Raw genomic sequence first — 22,759 nt, 5'->3', positions numbered from 1 at the left:
AGTTGCATCCCTATGTATCTTCGGGATGAAGTATAATATAGGTGTCACAGGATTGTTGTTTTTTAAATCTTTATGTTCATCCATGGATAGCAGTCGTGTACTTCTCCAGGCCGATAATTTCAAATTGTAACTTCCATGTGTTGCCATTAAGCTTTGTTTGCAACTGCGACTGTAGCAGTCGGTGTCATTCAGTTGTTTCATAGTTTCGCGGACATAATCCTCTCTTTTCCATAGGACAACTTTGCCGCTTTTGTCGGCGCTCCTTATGACTATGCTGTTATCTTTGCTAAGTTTAGTCATTAATTGATGGTACTGGAGCTCCTTTGTATCTTTCCTTTTTCTTGTGTCGCTAGTAATGGTGCTTTGGATTTTTTTTTTTTTTAAATTCAAATTCTGCACTACTTGGTCTTGAAAACTTTCAATAGTGTCTTTTAGCATAATTGGATAAAAGGTAGACGGCAGTTTAAAGGAAGTATGGGCTATTGTTTGCACATTAACAGGAGACATTGGTGTATCATGGTTTGTAGTTATTCCCTATTGTTTTCTCATACTTTTCTTTTTCTTCTAATATTCTTGTGTCTGTTCTAACATATCTTCTGTCTTTTCCTATACTTTGCACTCTCTACTAATATTGTCGTCTTTTCTTATTGTGACATTTCTCTCCTCATTTTACCCCCTATTGTTATACTGCTCCATGTTTTCATATTCTCTTCTCTCTTCTCTTACTTCTTAATGGGTCCTCTTACTACTGAGTTTTTCTTATATTGCCTTTTGTCCTATATTCCTTCAGTCTGTGTTCATATTTTCCACTGTTTCTTCATATTTCTTTTCTATTTTTATTTTCTGCCCTCTCTGTTTATACTTATTAAATCTGTTCATATTGTTTGCTCACATCTGTTACTGCTCCTTGATTCACTGTATACACTCTGCAGCACTTTCCTCATATTCTGTCTTTTCATACTGACCTCTCTCTTTATATTTGTTTGACTTGTCATACTTTTGCCTCTTTCGTCATACACTTTTCACTCTTTATAATCCTCCATCTGTTTATACTCCTTCTTTTCACCTCAGACTATATCCTCTATTCTTCTTTACCCCTTTTTTCCTTTTGCTCCACTTTTCCTGACATTGTTCGTGCTTTCTTCTGGTACTGTTCTCTCTGTCCTTATACATAGTGTCCTTTGCTAGTATTACTGTTTTGTTCTTATAGTTACGTATCTTTTCACATGTTCCTTCTTTTTTTCTTCAGTCTTTCTCTCTCTTCCTATAGTGCCCCCTCTGTCCTCTTACTCTCTTTTTTTTTCTTCCTATACTCTTTGTTCTTCTCATATTTCCATCTTTCTCTTCATACTCTCCCTTACCTATTCATACTTTCCAGTTTATCCATACTTCCTTTATTCTGTTACATTGCAGTGTCTATGTATACTGTCTTTTTTATTATATTTTCCCTTGTTTCATACTCCTTCTTCTTTTGTTGTAAGTCCTTTCATTTTTATAGTCCCGGGTTTGTCCTCATAATACTCCCTCTGTTCTTGTAAGTAATATAATAGAATATTTGATATATTTATTTTTGTAATGTTATGTATATATTTTTTTATTATAGATTCTGTTTATCGATACTGAAAAAACTGTATGATGCCTACTAAGTTTCAAAGCGGAAACAATAAAAAAAAGGTGTGTATTTGAAGAGAAGTCATCAACAAGATTTACATGAACAGGAATGTGTTAACAAAGACAAAGAAAGTCCTGGTAAGACAAGGAACACTTTTTTGAGGAAAATATTAAAGACTAAGAGTAGTGTGCACATACAGAAAAAAGTTATTAGTGTATCAGCAACGAAAAAGAAAAATACAAATAAAGAGAACAATCATGGAAAATCAAGTGCATAGAAAACTGTGTATAGTAAAAGGAGGAAAAATCAATTTATGAGGATTAGGAAAAAATGTTATAATAGATTTGTCTCAAATTTAAGTAAATAAATTAAGGTATGTAAGAAAAAAACAGTATTTTATAAGAAGAAGAAAGGTAATGAAAATGTAGTTCAGAAAGCTTTGGAATTGAAAAGAAAATTGTTCATTTTAGTAATCAATAGCATTAGATCACTAGATAAGCCAATCCATTTAATGAAGGTCAAAAGTAGGTAGAGAAGAGTAATTAACAGAAGTAATTTTTGTGAGTTTTTTTGGGTGAATGGAAACATAGTTAAAGTTATGAACCTTTTTTCAATGAAGAAAGTTATCTTCACAGTAATGATTTGTTGCATGCAGTTGACACTAGTGTTCATGCTTATGAGGTTAGAAATGGCTATCCTATTGAGAAAGAGATAATTGTTTCTAGAAATGCAGAAGAGGTGTTAGCTGGTGAAGTTTTAGGGAGACGTCCTAAAGCTCCAGTGTACACTTAGAATTGTAGTAGTATGTGCAGTGTGCGGCAAGAATCTATTGATTTGTTACGCAATTCCTCACATAATTATACTAAGAAAAGTGTTAAACAAAAGATTAAGATGTTGCAAGGACTAGACCCTTGCAGAGTGAGAGAAAATACTGGTTTGCAAGGTCATTCTCTGGCTTGTGTTTCTAAAAAAGTATGTTGAAGTGTTTTTCACCATTTCAGGATGTTAGCAGTACATCATTCTGAAATGAGGAAATTAGTGAGAACATTGTATTATGCAAAAAGTCCAGCGCTAATGTTACAAAAGTTGAACAGTGTTTTTTTGCATGGATCTGTATCAGATGTAAAAAATGTTTGTGATGAAATTCAGATTAGTTACTTTGGTCCTCAGAAACTGAGACATTAATAGAAGAAAATGTGGAAGAGAACGTAGAACGTTGCAGTGTAGAAAATTTTGAGCAAGAAATTATAAAGTTTAAGGTGATTTCAGGTGAAAGGCCAAATTATTCTTGTATCTGCTGTCGACGAACTCATTATAAAAATCAGACCAGGAGTGTGGATTTGTATTTAAAAAGTGAAAAGGAAAATAATAATGAGTGGAAGGATTTTGCAACTTATTTGTTGGTTGAGAATTGTTTTGATTTGGGTTTTGATCAGCGTATTTGTAAATATTGTTATAACAAATTAGATGAGACCAAAATGCCTGCTAGAGCTGTGCATAATAATCTTGAGTTGCTAAATATTCCTTCTGAACTGATGGATTTAAATACCTATGAGTCTATTCTTATTCAATGTGTGCATCCATTTCAGGCTATTGTTCATATGGAGCCTAAGACAGGAAAATTGCCTCCTTCAGATTTACAGAGAGGATTAAAGGGAAGAGTTGTATATTTGCCTCTAGATTTAAAGAAAAATATTGAAACTATTGGTGTAGAAAATGTAGAGGATGAACCTCTAGTTATTCTTGTTAATGGCGTTACTACTAAGAGTAAGAAAATCTGGCAAGAATTAGTGGATGTTAGGAAAGTGAAAAAGGCAACGTTGTATCTGGTTAAAAATAATCAATATTACACAAATGTGAATGTGGGAGAAGAAGAAATAACTGTACAAGAAGATAGTGACTTGCCATTTGGACAAATTGAAAAAGTGGATGTGTCCAGAACTGAAGAAATCTACGAACATTACAGTGTTCATCCATTGCATTCCAAAGAAATTATGGGGAATGCTATAGAGTTATTCCAAATGAAAGAAGCAAAAGGAAGTCCCATTAGTGTATTGGAAAAAAGCTTGGAAGCTCATTCTTTCCCTCAGTTGTTTCCCACAGGAAAAGGAGGACGATATGATTAACGACCTGTGCAGATTCCTGCATCTGAATACCGAACATCAAGATGATATGCAGAAGATCCAAGATTTCAACAATGTATTCGTTATTTGTTTCATCTTTTGTTTGAGAGTGATTTGTCTGGACTTTCTTATGCAGTAAATCATATATTGAAAACAGGTGTACATCTGCAAAATGTTTCGGCAAAGGAATTTATGACTAAAGTACAGCAGAAAGATAATGTTTTGGAATCTCAGCTGATTAATCTGATGGCATGTCAGCGTGGTACTAATGAGTACTGGTACCGTTATGGAACTATTCTTCAAGATATAAGAATTGGAAAAATGAGCGAACATGGCAAACAAGCTTTACAGAGACTATCACTTTCCAATTTGTTACCAAATGAAAATATTGTCCCAGAGAAAATATACATGAGAATTGCAGAAAACAAATATGTAATCTGCTTAATGCCAACACTGCGTGAATGTACTATATTCAATGAAGAAATGTTAAAGTTGGAAAATGAAGAAATTAGAAAATTGGAAGCAATTGATAAAATAGAACATGAAGGAATCACTATTATTTTGAGTGAAAAATTGAAGAGGAAATTGGATTCTTTAGAGAAATCGATAAGTAAAACTGCTGGTTTAGAAAATAATTTTTATGCATGTGTAAATTGAAGGGTAATTTTACGACGTAATTTGAATGTGGAAAAAGGTGTAGAAAATGGAGCAATGGGGAAATTGTTGATTTTGTTAATTATGTAAATAGAGGTGGGATTGAATTGTCGAAAATCAAATTTGATGAAATTGCTGAAGTAGAACAACTTAGTCGTTGTGCAGCTCGATTTTTGCTTGTAAAAGATTTGTATGTCTGCAGAAAATAGTTTCCTGTTTCTTTGGCATATGTGCTGACCATTCATAAATCTCAAGGTTTAAGTGTAGATAGTGCTTTAGTGAATATTGGAAGTACCGTGTTTAAAGAAGGTATGGCATCTGTTGCTTTGTCTCGAGTCAGAACTTTATCTGGATTGTACTTGATTGATTTTGATGAGAGAAAGGTTTGTGCAGATGCAAATTGTGTGAAAGCGTATATTAGGTTAAGAAGAGAATATGCACCCAATTTAGGTCAATATTCAGCATTTAAAAAGCGTGTGGTATGTAGAAGAAGAAGATTTGACAATATATGTAGTGAAACTGTAGAGAAAGAAAAAAAACAGATGAAGTTGCGCCTGCAAGCAAAAAGAGAAAGGAAAGTGTTTAAGAGAATGTTGGTTATCGGTTTGAAAATAGTTGTTAATGTTGTTTTTTTTCTTGAAAGTTTGCAACAGCAAATTGTAGAAAATCAGGACAAAAGATTCTGTTCATTGTTGAATTCTGTTTATGAGAAATGTAGTAGTGATAAAAGTAAAATAAGTGTTTGTGATATTCGAAATGTTTTGGACATATGTTCTGGTTGTACTCAATTTACACGGAATATTCAGCAAGATTGTCAGGAAATTTTTATGTTTATGCTTGGTGTACTGGAAGATGAAGGTATAGATGTTGAAAACCTTTTTGGCCCTTCTTATAAATGGCAACATGACTGTGAAAATTGTTTGTTTACATGTAGCACTAACATAGACACTGAAAGAATCATATATTTGACTTTACCTGACTGTGAATCAGTGTCTTTTAACAATCTTATTAGAGGAGCAAGTCAAAACATGGAGTGTAGCCAATGTACATCAGAAATGTCATCAACATTACTTATACAAAGATATGGACAGTATGTTATTTTAATGCTGCAACGTTGTAGAGCTGATGGAAGAACATTGGATACTTTAATTAAAAATATTGTAGCTGATCAATGTTCAATATCAGGAAGAACTTTTGTAGCTGTTGCAATTATTTTTCATGATAGACCTTCTACCACATCTTGACATTACATTGTTTATTTAAAATGTCTGAAAGGTTGGATACATTGTAATGATAGTCAATTAGTTTTTAAGCAAAGTTTTCCCAAAGAGTTACCAAATTCTTACCTAATATTTTTCAAGGCAAAATTTTAATATCAAAATTTGCCCTTTAGGATTACTGCTGTTAAGGTAGATTAGTCTGGTGTTGTAGAGTATTTTGTAAGTGAGGGTGAGGACCTTGAAGGTGATCCTCTTGTTGATATTGAGGCAGTGTAGGTGTATCAGGTGGTGAGTGATGTGGCTGCAGCGGGGAACATTCATAATCACTCAGGTGGAGGTCTTTTGGATTTGTTGTAGTTGTTGTAGGTGTTTGGCTGGAATTCCTGTGTAGAGTGTTTGCCAAAGTGTAGTCTGCTGCTGATGAGGGCATGTGTCACTGTTCTTCTTCTTTTGGGTAGGATCCACTTGTAAATGTTGCGGAGCTTGTGAAGGGTGTTATAGCAGTACGAGGAGATGTTGTAGATTTGGTTACATATGGAGAGGGAGGAGTTGAGGTTGAATCCTAGGTTGTGGACATGGTTGGTAGGTGTTGGTATTGTTCACAGTGTAGTCATTTAGCAGGCCTTGTCCGAGGCTGAGGGGGTGGGCCTGAGGATGAGTACCTTGATCTTGTGTGAGTTTATGTTTACAGTGCTGCTCTTTATGTAGTTAGTGATGTCTTTCATTTTTTCATGGAGGTTGCTTTTGGTGGTATGTGGCTTCTTGGTGAGGAAGAGGATGAGCTCGGTGTTGTCGATGTAGGAGATGATGTTGAGGTTGTGATGGTGGGCTACTTGTGTGAGGGTGGCCATGTAGATGTTGAACAGCGTCGGACTGATGGATGAGTCCTGGGGGACCCGTAGATTATGTTGGTGGTTTTGGATCAGAAGGCTGGGAGGCGGACGTTCAGGATTACTATTGAACAACTTCCAAACAAAGGATTTGATGCATACTATTTGGCCGTGTGGAAAAGTGTGTGAAACCATTAAGGACTTTTTGTTGTGTATTTTGTCAGCATATATTTGTAAGTAACATTATTTACAGTGTAAGAAAATGAATCATAATGTTTTGTTATTTTATGATTGTTTGAGATGTGTCATATTTATGTAAGAAATTGCTCTTAGAAAAAAACATTTAAGATATGTTTTTTTTCTATTTTTTAAATTGTTATTGATTGTCTATTTTGTGCACGCTGTTATGTGATGAGTACTATTGAACTCACTGTTTCTAGTGAAATTCAATATATTCTGAGAACAGCAAAAAAGGCAAATGAAATGGTTTAGAAATTATTTTGTGTTGTAAAATATATATTGTAACTGTATTTTTTTGTGTCTTCCACAGGTGCTAATTTTATAATATATAATTGTAATTTTTTTATTATTGATTATGCTTAAGGTAAGTACAAGTAACTGTCAGCTGCGGCCCGTGGAGGGAATTGCGGTGGGGCAGGCAGGCGGGGCGGGGGAGGGGCAGGGTGGGGGGTGATAAACAGTGGAATCTGGATGATTGCAGGTAAGTAAACAATGACATTATTAAAATTAATTTCGTACCGCGCCCTGCATCGCAAAATGCGATGCAGGCCACGGAACGAAGGTTCTGGTGTTACCCTGGGTTGCTATGGGAATTCACAAGGGCATATTACCATTCCCATTATCGACGCTTCATCGGCAGTTTCCTGCCGATAAAAGCGGCGATAATCTATCGCCTTTTGTTGATAATATGGCCTGAAATTCATTTTATTTATTTAATTGTTTACTTACCTGCAATCATCCAGATTCTGTTGTTTATCACCCCTCACCCTGCCCCTCCCCCGCCCCGCCTGCCTGTCCTGCCGCAACTCCCTCTACGGGCCGCAGGCTGAAAGACCCGGTAGCGATCTAGTCATTTACCACAGAGTTGTGGGGAAACCTTGGTGAGGCGCGCACTCACTAACGAGTGCGCACTTCACCGAAGATGTTCCGGAGTTCAGACCCGTTTTCAATTGCTCCTTAGACATTCCTGAAGAGAAAGTGGAAATATTTCTGTGAGAGTTAAAGAACGTTGTATGACAAGTTAGTGAGTAAGTAAACTTACCTGCCATTATAGACAATATTGAATGTACTCAGTCGATGTATTTTCTCTAACTTAAAACAAGAAGCGATAAAAATCGTGTTTAGAAAGGTCTTAAGGGAAAAGAACACATTGAGTAAGGAATACTAGGAAGACTTTTGAATTAAGAAGGAACATTAGTGAAAAACATAAGATATTCAAGGATTGACAGAATAGATAACAAGCAACTGCATAAAGAAAGGTTAGTAGAGGAACACAAGGAAATTAATAATATAAAAATTAGACAATAAACTGAGAGGCCTAGGTTAATGAATGTTAAGTAATTATAGGTTATAAGCAGTGAGAAAAATTAAGAACCGCAAGCAACAAGGTTGAATAAATACTAGAGGAGAGGCTAGTTCGAAAGTTGAAGGGTAGGTAATTAGTAGAGTTAGACTAAGTTATAGATGAGGAATAGAGATAGAGTAAACACATGAAGCATTCAAAAAGTAGTTTGATAATGATGTCTAAATATACACAGATAAACAGTGTTATTCTGGACAATGAATAGTCTCTTTTGTATTTTAGTAAAACACATTTACTATTTTGGAATGGGTAAGGTGAATAGACATATTGTACATTTTTTAGTAGTGCATTTTACTATAGCAGCCTGAGTCTTTTCCTATAGTCATAAGGAGTGACTGGTTTCAAAATTTAAGAAAAGCTAAGAACAGGATATCCTTATAAGTAATTATACTTATATAACTTTGCAAAGGACTAAAACTCTACTAATGGAATGTTATTAGATAATAGTATTTATATCGTATTTTTTGTAGGCCAATATAGGTGAAAATGGTAGTTTTGTATTATATATTACGAAAAGTGATAACATTAGCTGTTTATATTTTTATACAAGGAGCAAGAACATAAAGGAAAAATTATGGAAAGAGAACAGCCTCATACTGAGGAGGTTTTGGATATTACCTTGAGTATAATTGAAGAACTAATCGTATCTATCACAGGCAATAAGAGTGAAGAAGGGGAAATTAGTGCTGCAGACATGAAGTGTGATTTTGGAGACAAAAGCTTTGATGGAGATTTTCTGAAAGTGTTAAATTATGTTGAAATTTTAGCACAAATTATTTCAGAAACTGCTAACGAGGAAATTAATCTGAATGACATATCCAATGAACTTATATTGGAATTTTTGTTAAATTATGAGATGTTACAAGAATACATGTATTGTTTAAAAATAATAAAGGATTGAGCACTATCTACTAATGTATTTATTGTACTAAAAGTGAAGCAGTTATAAATTCAGTTATATATTCTTTAAATGTTTGTATTGATTTAAAATATGCAAGGTGCGCCTGAGGGTATGGATTACTTAAAATCCGTATGGAGTATACATGCAGTCTTGTATGCACCTGCAAACTTGTGTTTTATGCCTTCAAAAACCCAGTCTGTATCCTTAGACTTCCTCCAAACACTCTGACACTGCTGTTTTAGTATTCTAGTGAGCCAGTCAGCAGTATGTTCTTTTCCATTGTACCGTGGTAAAACTGAAGCTGTAATAAATTTAGTGAGGAACTTTCCTTGCAGAACTGTAATCATCCACTCACTACCTAAGTACTCATGCATTAAAATAGGCCTTAGGGCATATACTGCTTCAAACCCTTAAAGACAATGTATGCAGTATTCTATGTTCTTGCAAATTTGTCTTCTATACGTTCAATTTACCAGTTTGTATCGTTACACTTCCACCAAACACTCTGTCACTGTTGTTTTAGTTTTATAGCAACTCATTCATTGGTATGTAGTAATCCATTCACTACATTAAAACACTAATGGGCACATATACAATAACTGGCATATCCCCAGGAATATGTCAGTTTTTGTGCTCTGTGACACCGCACCATGAATGTGCCGTATTTACAATGCAGTGTACCAAGGGACAAAAATGGCATATATATGTGATGTATCTGTGCTGTAAAGGTGGATGCATTGTTTGAGTTATGTTGCAAGTGCAACGTATCTCCAGCAATGGTCTGGGGGCCCTACACTCAGACTGCTGTGTCAATCCTTACACCTGCTTCAAGGTAGTGCAGGGTTTTGACACAGCATGAGCCCAAAAGTGTCAAAGTGAAATCTTGTAGATTTCAGTCAGCCACTTTTAGGCGGTGTTCCTGCGCCGGAATGCCCCCCCCCCATGTAGGAATGTCTCCTGGTTCAAGGATTTACAATGTGACGTACCTCTTAGATACGTCACATTCTAAATACCACATACCATGGTGCATCTTTTGCACCACTGCTTCATCAGAAAAGTGATGCAACGGTGGTGTAAAAGAGGCACAAGGGTGTTGTAAATCTGCCTCTAACAAACACTTACAAAGTCACCGAGACAGTTTCACTAGCAGTGCATTCTTTTTGGATTAACTTTAGTTATTATTTTACATAAAAAATATGAAATGTAACTTTAAAAATAAAATTAATATTAGTATGTATAATAAAAATGTAGGAAATTACAATAAAGAGAAAGAAATGTATTAATTAGTATATTTTAAACTTATCATTTACAAAACCTTAGAAATTCACTGAAAAAACCATAGGTTTCAGGCACGTTATAGTTAGGAGTTAGCATTTAAAAAAGCTTAGAAATTCACTGAAAAACCATAGGTGTCAGGCACGTTATAGTTAGGAATTAGCATTTAAAAAACCTTATAAATTCACTGAAAAAACCATAGGTTTCAGGCACGTTACAGTTAGAAATTAGCATTTAAAAAACCTTAGAAATTCACTGAAAAAACCATAGGTTTCAGCCACGTTATAGTTAGGAATTAGCATTTAAAAAACCTTAAAAATTCACTGAAAAAAACATAGGTTTCACCCATATTACAGTTAGCTGAACATTTCTCGCATACAAAACTATTGAAATTCCTCCATTATAGTTAATTCAGCTAACTATAACTTGCGCGCCCGCAGTGCACTGCTGATGACGTCACATATTACATCACTCATGACATGGTAAGTGACATCACTCATGACATCACTGATGACATCTCAAATGACATCACTGATGACATCATCCTTGTGAAAGAGTGGCAGACCTCCTCTCACCCAAATATAACCTTTAATACACACATTTAAAAATAGAAACTATACATTTTTTTAAAATGGAGATACCAATACCAGATACAGCAACCTATTAGGTAATTACAACATCTACATACACATCCACTCATTCACCAACAGTTCTATATAGTCACTCATACATGTACTCACTCATCATATGTACTCATACACCTATCCATCCTGTTACACACCGATACTCATCCATAGAGTTACTCACACACATACTCACGCATGCAAATAAACTATCAAACATCCATTTATTCGCATATACAGCTATACACACACCACTACACTTACTTTTACCGAAACCTACACATACTTACTCTCTTAAACAATCACTTATAGAAACACATACTTATTTATACAGGAACTCCTCCAATCTCTCACTCTCACATATACTCACTTATATACATCAATACTCACATATAATAGTTTAAAACATATGTAGTTACTCATAAAGGTACTATTGAGACAGTCATTCACTCACTAAGACACCCATACACACTCTCATCCACCCATACAGTCCTGCACACATGCTGTCTTCAAAACACATACAAACAGTGAGTCAGTCATTCATGCATCTGTGCGCTAAGTAATACCCCTCCACTAAGCCATACAGACACTCATTCTGATACTCAAAAAACCAACTAATAACCCATATCGACACTCATGAAGCTACTCACCAACCCATGCAGCCACTTATACACAAAGTGAGACACTGATACAGATATTTACATATTAAAACATTACTCGCTAATACATGTATTCACTAAGATACACTTAATAAGTCAGTTATACAATCAATTTTACAAAAAAACATCCATTTAGACACTTATTTACCCATTTATTCTTCCATCGACCTTTAGATATACATGTAAAAAAAATATTTCTTTTTCAGAAAGACACACATTCACTGGATGATGTCATCAGTGATGTCATCAGTGATATAATTTGAGATGTCATCAGTGATGTCATGAGTGATGTCACTGACCATGTCATGAGTGATGTAATATGTGACATCATCAGCAGTGCATTGCGGGTGCGCGAGTTATAGTTAGCTGAACTAACTATAACGGAGGAATTTCAATAGTTTTGTATGAGAGAAATGTTCAGCTAACTGTAATATGGGTGAAACCTATGTTTTTTTCAGTGAATATATATATATATATTACCTACTGTATATAGTTAGGATTTTTTCTCTATGGGATTTCTGGAAATTCTATGTCTATTAACTTTGGCGTTTGGTATGTTATGTTATGTTAAAACCGCACTTTTTGAGCGCACGGCTACCCGGAAAGGGTGTCCCGGCGCTTTAGAAAAGAGGCCTGAACAGAACCAAGAAAACCCAGAGGCGAATACACTAAAGGCGCACAGGTTATGCAGAGAAAAGGACGGTCTTCAGCTCCTTCCTGAAGGCCAGAAGGTTATTAGCCTTGCGAAGTGAAAGAGGGAGCTCATTCCAGCAACGGGCTGCCATGAACTGAAAAGACCGGCCTCCCATCCGCACTCGTTTGATCACTGGTACCTCCACTTTCGCCAAATCAGCAGATCTCAGTTTCCTCCGGGGAACGTAAAAAGCAATACGCTTCCTGAGGTAAGCAGGGCCCGTAGAGTGGAGGGCTTTAAATGCCAGCGTGAGGATTTTAAACCTAATTCTGCAAGGCATTGATAGCCAATGCAACCTACCACGCAACAGAGAGGCACTGACTCTCCGCGGCAGGCCGAAAATTGCTCTAGCAATTGGACGGAATTGGCTGAAATTTTCAGGAAAATGGCACATTTTGTTTCTGAGCAGCCCCTTTTGGGGGGGTTTCGTCAAGCGGGGGCCGAGAAAAAAGGGGGGTCCCAAAACGTGTTTTTAACATTGAGTTTTCCGTAGGGCGGTTGGACTCACTTTTAGCTCGAACGGCTGAATGGATTTCCACGAAACTTGGCAAAATTATAGGGACTGGTAGCCCGATGTGCCGTTGCTATGTCTCAAGATATATGCTCCAGTGGTTTTTACGAAAATTAACTTTGAAAAATATATATTGGGCTACATTGGGCTATATATATGTTGGAGCCCAATGTAGCCCAATGTAGCCCAATGTAGCCCAAAGATGGCCACCAGAGACAAAAGAGCCCAAATGTAGCCCAAATATCAACCAGATGTACCCCAACTATAGCCCAGTGACACAATGTCCTAGAGTGTTCTAAAGAACAACTAGAGCGCTGACAGTCTTACTTATGACAAAAGTATGGCACACCTGAAGTCATCTTGATTGGAATAAAGTGTTAACACTTAAAACATTTAATTTGCAAAGGAACAAAATGAGGGGTTTCATTTTGCCATAGAAATGTTATATATTACCTACTGGCGGTCGCCAGTAGGTATATATAGTTAGGATTTTTTTGAATAGGGATTTCTGAAAATTCTATGTTGAATAACTTTGGCGTTGATGGACGGAATTGGCTGAAATTTTCAGGAAAATGGCACATTTTGTTTCTGAGCGTCCCCTGAACGTTTGGGGGGGGGGTTTGTCAAGCGGGGCCAAGAAAAAAGGGGGGTCCCAAAACGTGTTTTTAACATTGAGTTTTCCATAGGGCGGTTGCACTCACTTTTAGCTCGAACGGCTGAATGGATTTCTATGAAACTTGGCAAAATTGTAGAGACTGTTTGCCCGATGTGCCTTTGCTAGGTCTCAAGATATGTGCTCCAGTGGATTTTGAGAAATTAACGTTAAAAAAAATATATATATCTGTGACAGCGTCCCGGTTAGCGCCCCGGTTCGCGTACCAGACGCGTAACGGAACTTCGCGAGGAGAAGATGATTGGCTCTCCGGTGACTCTCAACATTCTAAACAGTCCGGAGCGGCCGCCATCTTGTCTCTCGGTAGGATCGAGAGACAAGAGGTGGAAATAAACGAAGGGGGAAATGAATGAAAGGGGCATGGTAGACCCCTCCTGACCCCCTAGGATTGATGTGGGGGCTATTAAAGGGCCCCGCGGGGCAAAAGAATAAAATACATTTTTTTTTGATTTTTCGCGGTGGAAGCGCTACCCGGTACGCGACCCGGGTAGCTCACCGGTAGCGTAACGGGAGTCCGCCATCTTGTGTTTCGGACGAATTTAGTCACAAGATGGAGGATAAACAATGTTGGGAATGGGTATAAGGGGGCACGGGAGACATATCCTGACCCCCTAGGTTTTCTGAGGGTGGCTGAGGAGGCCCATATATGTTAAGCGTTCCGGAAAGCGTAACAAGGGAAAAACCAAGGGAAATAGTAAAATAATATTTTAGAGTGCTTTGAGGTAGGGTAGCTCTGAATAGAGCTGTTGTGTTGTGTGGGTGATGTACCAACATGTAGGTACCAATGAAGAGTCTAAAATTCAATGTACACCGTCTCCTCTGTAGATATTTTGTATGTTCTAATATGGGTTATTTAAATGTAAATATGTGGAAAAGCACTTCATGCTTTAAAGCAATTGTATTTTTGAACTGATTGTTCTTTCCTCTTAGTCCTCCTCTTTGGTTTTCATCAGTGATGTCATCAGTGATGTCATTTGAGATGTCATCAGTGATGTCATCAGTGATGTCACTGACCATGTCATGAATGATGTAATATGTGACATGATCAGCAGTGGATTGCGGGTGCGCGATATATAGTTAGTGCAACTAACTATATATGCGAATTTCAATGGTTTTGTGTGAGTAAAATAAGGTTTTGTAAATGCTAATTCCTAACTATATATGGTCTGTAACCTAGGGTTTTTTCAGTGAATATATATATATATATCCTTTCTTGACACCCAGCTAGTAACAGATCGCTGGCATCCGCTTAATTTCCCACCACCTACTCAGGGTAGGCAAGAACCTATGCTTTCTCGTGACAGGAAATACAGAGGGGCAGATTCACAAGCCCATGAGCTGCCAGTACATCACTTTTTGTGACGTACTGGCAGCGCATTACACTGCCCCATATTCACAAAGACCCCTGCGTGGTTTTTCCTTTCCTTGTAAATGCGGCCCCTTTTCACGCAACACTTTGCATGAAAAGGGCGTTCCATAGATGTTGCTGTCGGTATTCCCACGCAACACCCATGGAACCAGACACATTTCCAGCTACGAGGATACGTAACCGGAAATGCATGAGTATGCTATGCCACCCTAGGAGTGGCGTAGCGAGGCGCAACAAGGAGAAATGTTTTAATTTCTCCTTGTTTTTTTCCTCCTTCAATGAGTGCTGCATTCTACAGCATGCATTGAAAGAGGAAAATGCCTGTAGTGATTGTTTTTGTGCAGGAAGGTGTTCCTTCCTGCAAAGAAACAATCTCCCCATGATGCAGGCATCTTTGCACCATGGTGCAAGGGTGCCTGCGCCGGTGCATGGCAGCAGTTTGTGTGCCAGCGCAGGGGAGAGCACAGGAATGCAAAATATCCTTGTAAATATGTTGCATTCCTGTGTTCTAAAGGAGCCGCAGCGTGGCGCAGCCAAAGGGTTTGCGGTGCCATGCTGCGGCACCTTCTTGTAAATGTGCCTAAGAATATTTCACTAGGGAGATGGGAATTTTCAGACACCCCTAGGTAGCAATTTTCCACCAATGTTTTTTCTTAGCCCGAGAAATAATTTACATTTCTTGTTCATGCTTCTGTTTTCTAATTTTTAAGGTTTCTTAATAAAAACATTTTTTCTCCCTAAATTGATTTATTGTTTCAATTACCATTTCTTTTATGTTTATTCTCGAATATTTTCATGTTATAAACTACTAGCATCTGACCCAAAATTACTATCTTTTTTATACCAATAATGATTTCTATTAATACCCATAACTGTTTTAATATTTTATTAAAAATCCATTTCGCTTGCCTCAAATATAATATTAGTTTGACTACAAAATCACAATGTCACTAATTGTGACCACCTTTTAATGCTCCGTTTATTTTATGCAATATAGTTCTCTTGCCAATCTGGGTTACATAGCAGAAAACACATTTCCATATATACCTTTTCAGTTTTTTCAGCCTAACTTCGAGAAAGAATACAGACAATGGAGGGAGGGCTAGACTTAACAGTTTCCCCACTCTGATCAGGTTCTTATTTTCAATAAATGGGCGATCTCCTTTGGTCACCACTTTGTCAACCAGTCATGCATGTCCTAGAAAGCTGGCAAGTGACCCGCTAAGAAAATACCACAATCGGAAGAAGCAAGCAACAGAGCAGAGAAACACGCCAAACGCACAACTGGAGATAACCAAAACAAAAAGGAGAATAGGGTAAGGCTTCGAAAATAATGAGAAGAAGAAACTGTTAGGCAAAAAATGGAAAAAAAATCCAATCACAGGGTCAAAACAGTCTAAAAGCAGGCAACAATTGAGCCTTAAAAATACCAAAAAAAGACAACAAAACACACAATTGTAACCAGGCAATTATTTCTGTCATTTTGGATTGGTAAGATTGTATTTAATGGGAAGGTTGCTATCTTTGAATGGTGTAGAGTGATTCCACCCTCTGCTATGGGGATCAACCTGACCATGCTTTTCATGGCATCTCCTCACATTCTCAGAAAGCAACAGCCTACCACCTGCTGGGCTCTATAGGAAACTCTCCGGAAATTGGCAACTTTGCCCACCAGGCAGAGTGTGGAAGCCATGAGACAAAAGACCAACAAGTATGAAGGGCTTTCTATCGAGCCTCTGGACAAAGAAGGTACAATTAAAAGCATTTTCTCTTCAAATATTCATTTTTCATTGCATGGTAAACATTAAATGGATATTTCAAAATGACTCACCTGGCAAGAGTCTTTCCCACCAGCCGTATAGCCAGCACATATCATGTCTCTGAGGATTATGGGTTTCGCGAAGCTGACACTTGAGCCGAGGTGGTAGAGGTAGTCACAAGTCGACTGAGTGATGATTGGGACCATCACTTCCTGTAGAGTCTGTGGATAATAAAGCTGGACTGTGGAAAGAGAAATGTATTGATATTTTAATCTTAGGAATCTGCTCAAGTAATCCTGAAATCACATGTGAGAGGCATGTAGATAAGCACATTTATAATATACATTTGCCACAGGTATACTTATGATGATCAACAAAAACTGATTCGCTAGGCTACAAATTCATTTGCATGTGCACACAGCAGTCATCTTTAGTATCAAACATTTTTCTTGAGTAATGACCTAATGTGAAAGGTTTTGGATTCACAGTTAGGTACAAATCTGGCATAGAATTCAATGAGACTCATAAATGATCTCAACTGGTATTTGTCTACAGGAATGCTGAAATCTTCAATAACCTTTACCAGGGTTTGCTTAGGCTGCGCCCCCTCAGAAGATAATCTGTGTCCCAGCCAGTCTAAAGTGGTTACATTAAATCTGTATTTTTCTAAACCCAGAGTTACACCTTTTTGCTTTTACAAGGATAAAACACAATTTAATCTTCCATTATGTTGGGTTTGATTCTTCCCATACATCAAAACATCATCTTGAAGGGCCACAACACCGGACATACCCTTAAACATGCTCTCCACCACTCTCTGAAAAAACAACAGAGGCTAAGGCAAGACCGAAGGGCATGCCCTTGAATTGAAACAGACCTTCCGGTGTGATAAATGCCGTAAGATGTCTTGATTCCTCATGCAACTAAATGTGATGACACGCAGATGATATATCAAGTAAACTGAAATATTTAGCACCCTTGAGAGTGGATGCCATCTGAGTGATATTAGGCAAAGGATGTTGATCGCTCCATATATTTTTGTTAAGATCGCGGAAGTCCAAACACATGCGCAGATTGCCATTGGCCCTCTTGGCAAGGACCACAGGGGACACCCAATTAGAGGACTCAATAGGTTCTATGACGTCACATGAGCATAACTTGTCCAATTCTTTTTTCAAATCAACTTGCAATACCAAGGGCACGCTCCTCACAATATGTACTACTGGTAGGGTTCCTCTAATTAATTTGATCTTATGTTTAAAACCCTTAAAGGACCCAAATCTTTATTAAATACATCTGGGTATGATTAATCCCATGAATTCCCTTCAATGGCTTGTACATGGAACAAGTCTTTCTTTAATACAACTTGTTGAGCATTATTGGCATCGAGTATGATACCAAGGTTGCCTTGGTCTCTCCAACCCAAAAGACATGCCTCATCTCTAGCTACATACACAATACCTTTAGACATGTTGCAACGGAACTCAAAATCAGCATTGAATTCACCAACAACATCAATGGCCTTTCCACCATAACGTCTGGGATGTCTATTGGATTGCTTCAAATTATGCTTAGAAAATAGTTCCTTCCAGACAGATTCACTTAACAAGGTAAAAGGAGAGACTGAATCAGCAAAGACTTTGACAATAATACAGTTCACTTTTATAGTACAAAGGGGTCTTCTTTGGCCTTGCGAATTGATGCCCCAAATACCACTAGAGTCAATTATGTCCACAATGGTTAGTATTTCATCTTATTCACTGGTTAAGGATGCCTCCTATATTGTAGAATCTACATTATGCAGCCTTCTTGGTGGTTCTCTTCCAGTAGATTTGGTAACATGACCTCTCTTAGAACATCTAGCACATCCACAGTGGGACATGATTTGTCATGGGCTAAGTGATTGGTACTACCACATCTGTAACATTCTAGTTTCTTCTTGGTGCTATAGTTGGTGTCCCTTTAATTTGGTCTATCCTTGAATTCTTTAGTTTTCTTATGTTTAGATTTAACTGTAAGAACACCTTGAGATTTGTTAACAGATAGAAACATCTGTTCCATATATGAGCTAGTACTTTCTATTCGTGTAGCTATGTCCAATGCTTTTTGTAGTGTGATATCTGGATTAGACAAAAGTGCCTCTTGAACTTTTTTGTTTTTAGTCTTTTCCACTAGTTGATCCTTAATGATTTCCTCTTCAAGCGCTTTATACTCGCAAGAAGCCGCAAGAATATGCGACGCGCCAACGTAACTTGGCGCAGATTCACCTTGTAATGGGAACCTTTTGTAAAATGTATGTCTTTCAAGAGTGATGTTTTTGCAAGCTTTGAAGCAAGTATTTAAAGCTTTGATGGCTGAAGTATACTTATCATCTACACCATCACCTTCTCCTTCACGTATAATAATGAGTTCCTCAGGAATGTGTTTTAATATGTTACCGCCTTCATTGCCTAAACAATGTCTAAGGATAGCATACTTCTTCTTGCTAATAAAAGACTCTCCATCCAGACTGTTCTTAAATCCCTGGGGGAGACGACAAAAGTGTTGTTGTGTCCTCATTATTGAGAAAGCAGTCAAATACCTGCTTTCAGGTGCAATATTTTGACAGAAGAAACCGTTTGAAATATCTAATGTTGTTTTATATTTTTTGCGCATTATGTTATTCATCAGTGCTGCACTGTGTGCATTTTGTACTGCAAAGGTTTTGCAACAGGAATTTAAATGTCTGTAGTCCAAAACTAGACGATATGTATTGTCTGGTTTGGAGACAGGAAACAAAGGATTGTTCATGGACGAGGTGCATGTTTTAATCACCCCTTGGTATTCAAGTTGATCTGCTTTTTAGATTCTTGTTTAGCTGGATACTGCTTCTGAGCAGTTGGTTGATTTTTCAACTGGATCTTATGGTGAGGAGAGTACTCATCCCATCCCACAAGATTTTTATATAATGCTGGAGCTTGGGCTACAGCCCATTTTCTGGCATAGGTGTATTTATTATGAATAGGAATATGGTTTGAGAAGGCTGGCATAATGATCTCTTCGCCATGTGGGCACTCCCTGACAAATTCAGGTGGCCAGTCTTTTTCAGCCAGAAGGATGTCATAACACTTAGATAGTTTTTCCCAAAAGGGTGCTTTTATTTTTCTAGTTATGTCCCCCTCCATCCGGAGTGTTACTTCACTAACACTGGTATCTGCAGTTTCCACCTGAATGCACTCATTCAGGTCCACTGTCTCCGGATGATCCTTCAGGATCTTGCTAGCTATTGTAACTTCTGCTGCACTGTCCAGCATTGTCTGGGCCCACTCCCCGTTCTTGAGTTGTGTCCTCAAGATCGTCGGCATGTCTGCTTTTAAGACTTGCTACCTTCTTTTTGGTGAATTGAGTTTTCTTATTTTTCTGAACGTGTTGATCATTTTTGGACCTCACGCGTTCTTCATTTTGTTCTGATCGTCCTCTTCTTTCCGATTTCTGTGAGGAAGTCTGAAAGGTACGAGAGGAACATGTATCAGTAGCTTGATATCTATCAGGTTTTTTCAAATTATCCGTGTTTTTGAGGTTATACCTCTTTTCAGAGGGTTCCTTTTGAGGAGACCTACCTCTGGATTGAGAACGCTTCTCTTTAGGAAGTGTCTGTCTAGTATTTTCCCACTCCTTATTAGGAGTGGTAAGATAGTTTTTTTTTTGGTCTATAAGATCCGGGGTCTTTTGCTGGTTTCCCTTTCTTTAATATAACCACAATTTCTGCACCTGACCAAGACCCTGGTACAGATACCCCTTTCTGTGCCTGTTGCATGGTCTTCACCATGTCCTTTCCCAGTGCTTTCCAAAATACCTTGAAAAACTCTATCGGTATTTGATCCGGTCCTGCTGCCTTTCCAGAAGGAAGAATCATAAGAGCCGCTTCGATCTCCTGAGAGTCTAATGGAGTGTCTAATCTCTGTCGTTCTTCATCTTCTAACATCACTCTTGGGATGTTCTCTAGGTAAAGTGCAATTTCCCCAGGATCCTTTCCTTGCAGCTCTTCGTATAATTTCATATAAAACTGTCTAAAAACTTCTCTGATCTCCTGCGTATCTGTTACCTCAATCCCAGAGCTGTCTTTAATCGCCCTTTTCTCTCCTATCGCTGTTTTTTACCTTGCTCGTACTGCTAACGTTCAACCCACCCTTTCACTAGCTTCATAGCATTTCTCTCTATTTGCCACATATATTTTTGCTGCCTTAATTGCTATATCTTCCTCTGCCTCCATCCTTATCTTTGCTAATTTAATAAGTGAAGCATCCAGTGACTTGCCTGCTAGTATACATTCATTTAATTCCTCCTCAGCTAAGAGCATTTCTGTTTTTAATACCTGGTTTCTCTGTTGTTCCTGTTTTCGTTTGTTCGTACTATAGCTGAGAGTCTCCCCCCGTACCCCCGCCTTAAAACTATCCCATACCATACCCTCTGATGCGCTGCCCCTATTTATTACCAAATATTTCTCAATCCATTGCATCATGTGTTGAATATATATCTCATCCTCCAAGAGCGCTCTCTCGAATGTCCACTGTGTACCCCCCCTAGGGATCGATGTCACAGCGAAGTTTAAGATTAGAGGGTTGTGATCGGACAATAAACGTGGCATCCTCTCAATCTGAGATTTAGATATACAGTTACTCGAAACCAAAAAATAGTCTAATCTTACACTCACCCTGTGCGTGGCGGAATAATATCTATATCCCTTCTCTTGCGGTTTTAGAGTGTCCCAGAGATCTATTAAAGCATTATTCCAAGTCATAGTGCAAATTGCCCGGAAAACTCTTCTCTTCCTTCCTTGATACAGTATATGAGGTCCTGCCCCTAATCCCAATCCCCCTGCACCATTGATATTAAAGTCACCTACAAGTATAATGCATGGTGCCCATGTAGCCAACTCCACATCTAAGAATTCAAAAATGTCAGGGTCATCCCCTGTGGAACCATAAATAGAGCCTAAAGTGATCCATTCCTCCCCAATCATACATTATACCAAAACCCATCTCCCCCAAACATCTTCCAGTTTCTTCCTAGTAATGGTGCCCCTTCGCCTTGCTAGTATTGCCTTCACCCTATTCCTAGAGCCTTGTCTTGAGAAGGCTAGGACTGCAAAGCCCAATTGCTCCAAGAGATGTATTTCAGATGCCACAATATGTGTTTCTTGTAACAGTAAGAAATCAACTCTCGTGTTTTTTAACAGAAGAGAGACCTTCTGTCTCTTCTGCCTATCATTCAGGCCACAAACATTCCATGACATTATTCGTACAGCCATTAAAAAACGTCAAATACCTGCCCCATCCGTTTAAACCATTTCAACTCAAATATTCCTTTCATCAGATATAGCCTCCACGATTGCTTATTGTTTATTCTCTTTTGCTTTCGTTGCATTTTTGTGTAGAATTTTTCCATGCTGTGCCCCTTACCCCCATGTGTCCCCACCCCCTCCCCTGAGAGCCCCCCCGACGATCCCACCCCCCCTACTGGCAAATAGGTCCGTGAGACCTATATGTGGCAACTATGACCCCCCCGGAGTGCCGCGCTCTCTCAGCTCATCTCCCTACCCCCACAACTTCCAACACACCACTCTCCTTTATTTTCTCCGTCCTCCCCATATCCCCCAATCCCCGCCTACATCAATCTTCTCCCTCTTTTTCTTTTCATGTTTTTACCCTCAGATTGTTAGGTTAGCTTGTAGACCTGTTTTTGAGCTCATTTATTAAGTCTTCCGACATCCATGAGAAGTCAAACCACTGTGCCATCCTGAGCTCTATTTTCTTTCAACCATACCAAGTATTCTTGGGCCTTGATCTCAGAGCAGAAAACTTTGAATTGCCCGTTTTTGACTACCTTTAGCCTACTGGGAAACATCAAATATGCCTCACATCCTAGTTTTTGAAATGGAGTTATTAACTCCCTCATCCTCCATCTCCTCTCAACTGTTGTGTGGCAGAAGTCAGGCCTAGCAAAAAATTCCACATCTTTATATCGACATTTAGCCTTAGGCTTTGCCTTTGCCATAATTTCTTCCCTTAATAAGTAATTTCCAACATATATGAGTATTGCTCTAGGTTTAGCAGACATGTTGCCCTTACTCTGTACAAATGGGAACCTGTGTGCGCGCTGTATTTCACTTTCCCAATTCCAACCTGTTATATCCGGCAATGCACCTCTGAGTAGTTCAATTACATATGCCCTCACGTCCTGCCCCTCCTTCCCCTCTGCCACTCCCAATAG

General features: G+C 38.2%; 1 protein-coding gene across 1 annotated transcript in view; it reads right to left on the bottom strand.

Moving 5' to 3' along the window:
* LOC144769139 (serine protease 27-like) overlaps positions 1-22,759 on the bottom strand; it is a 431,213-nt gene that overhangs the window by 274,737 nt on the left and 133,717 nt on the right. The window contains exon 4 of the mRNA XM_078653147.1: positions 16,579-16,748. Coding sequence (XP_078509273.1) covers positions 16,579-16,748 — 170 coding nt within the window. The remainder of the gene's footprint in view (positions 1-16,578; positions 16,749-22,759) is intronic.

This window comes from Lissotriton helveticus, chromosome 7, assembly GCF_964261635.1.
Source record: "Lissotriton helveticus chromosome 7, aLisHel1.1, whole genome shotgun sequence".
In the NCBI taxonomy this organism is placed as follows: Eukaryota; Metazoa; Chordata; class Amphibia; order Caudata; family Salamandridae; genus Lissotriton; species Lissotriton helveticus.
Note: the sequence above shows the minus strand (reverse complement) of the source record. Positions and strands in the feature narration are given on the sequence as shown.